The sequence below is a fragment of the Dendrobium catenatum genome, unplaced genomic scaffold (assembly GCF_001605985.2).
Source record: "Dendrobium catenatum unplaced genomic scaffold, ASM160598v2 original_scaffold_198267, whole genome shotgun sequence".
In the NCBI taxonomy this organism is placed as follows: Eukaryota; Viridiplantae; Streptophyta; class Magnoliopsida; order Asparagales; family Orchidaceae; genus Dendrobium; species Dendrobium catenatum.
The window spans coordinates 1-944 of record NW_021516684.1 but is presented as its reverse complement, the minus strand read 5'-3'; the positions used below and the strand labels follow the sequence as shown (position 1 = coordinate 944).

At 52.3% G+C, this 944-nt stretch overlaps 1 protein-coding gene across 1 annotated transcript; it reads left to right on the top strand.

The window, feature by feature from the left end:
- LOC110101048 lies at positions 1 to 928 on the top strand (the record flags this gene model as incomplete). Its single annotated transcript, XM_020828812.2, is given in 1 exon segment — positions 1 to 928. A coding segment is annotated over 1 exon segment (928 nt), but the record flags the coding sequence as incomplete, so codon positions are not given.
- Positions 929 to 944: the final 16 nt, after the last annotated feature.

Here is a 944-nt window from a genome sequence, read left to right as displayed (position 1 = left end):
CTCGACACAGAGGAGACTGTCCGGTTAACCCCAGCTGGATCTGTCGACTTCAGCCCAGCGGTTTCGGAGTCGGGCCAGCTCGTCGCCGTAGCATCCTATGGGTCTCGGCCATGGAAAGGTGATTTCCACGCTCTCGAAACCGAGATCACCATCTTTAGTGTCTCAGAACCGGAAAACCGGACCATCGTTGCCGGCAGCGGCGGATGGCCGACTTTTTCCGGTGAATCAACAATTTTTTTCCACCGTAAGGCCGACGACGGCTGGTGGAGCGTCTACCGCATCGATCTACAGGAAAATTTCGAAGAAAACATAGCTCGTCGTATTACCCCGCCTGGGCTGCACGCCTTCACGCCCGCTGCATCGAACGATGGGAAGTATATAGCGGTTGCCACGCGCAGGAAGGGGATTAAATTCCGCCACATTGAGATTTTCGATCTAAAATCAGAACGATTCTATCCGATTACAGAGACATTAAACCCTACTACCCATCACTACAATCCATTTTTTTCACCGGACTCGAATCAGCTCGGATACCATCGATTCAGAGGAGAATCGAATGAAAAGATACCGAATCTCCTTCCCGTGGCTTCTCCAATTCAAGGGCTCCAGCTTCTTCGGCTTCACGGCACATTCCCATCTTTTTCCCCTGCCGGCGATCTACTCGCAATGAACGGTGACTTCTTTGAATCCCCTGGCCTGATGGTACTCCGATCGGACGGTTCGAAACGGTGGACTCTGCTTAAATCGCCCACTGCGTTCTACACGGCATGGAGCCCTGTTGAGAAGGGCGTTATCTTCACCTCTATCGGCCCGATCTTTGATTCCAGCAAGGCCACGGTCCAGATTGCCCGGATCTCATTTAATCCCGACGATCTTGACGACAAAAAGGATGAAATCTATGCCGATGTGAAGATCCTTACCCGCGGAGGTACCGCCAACAATGC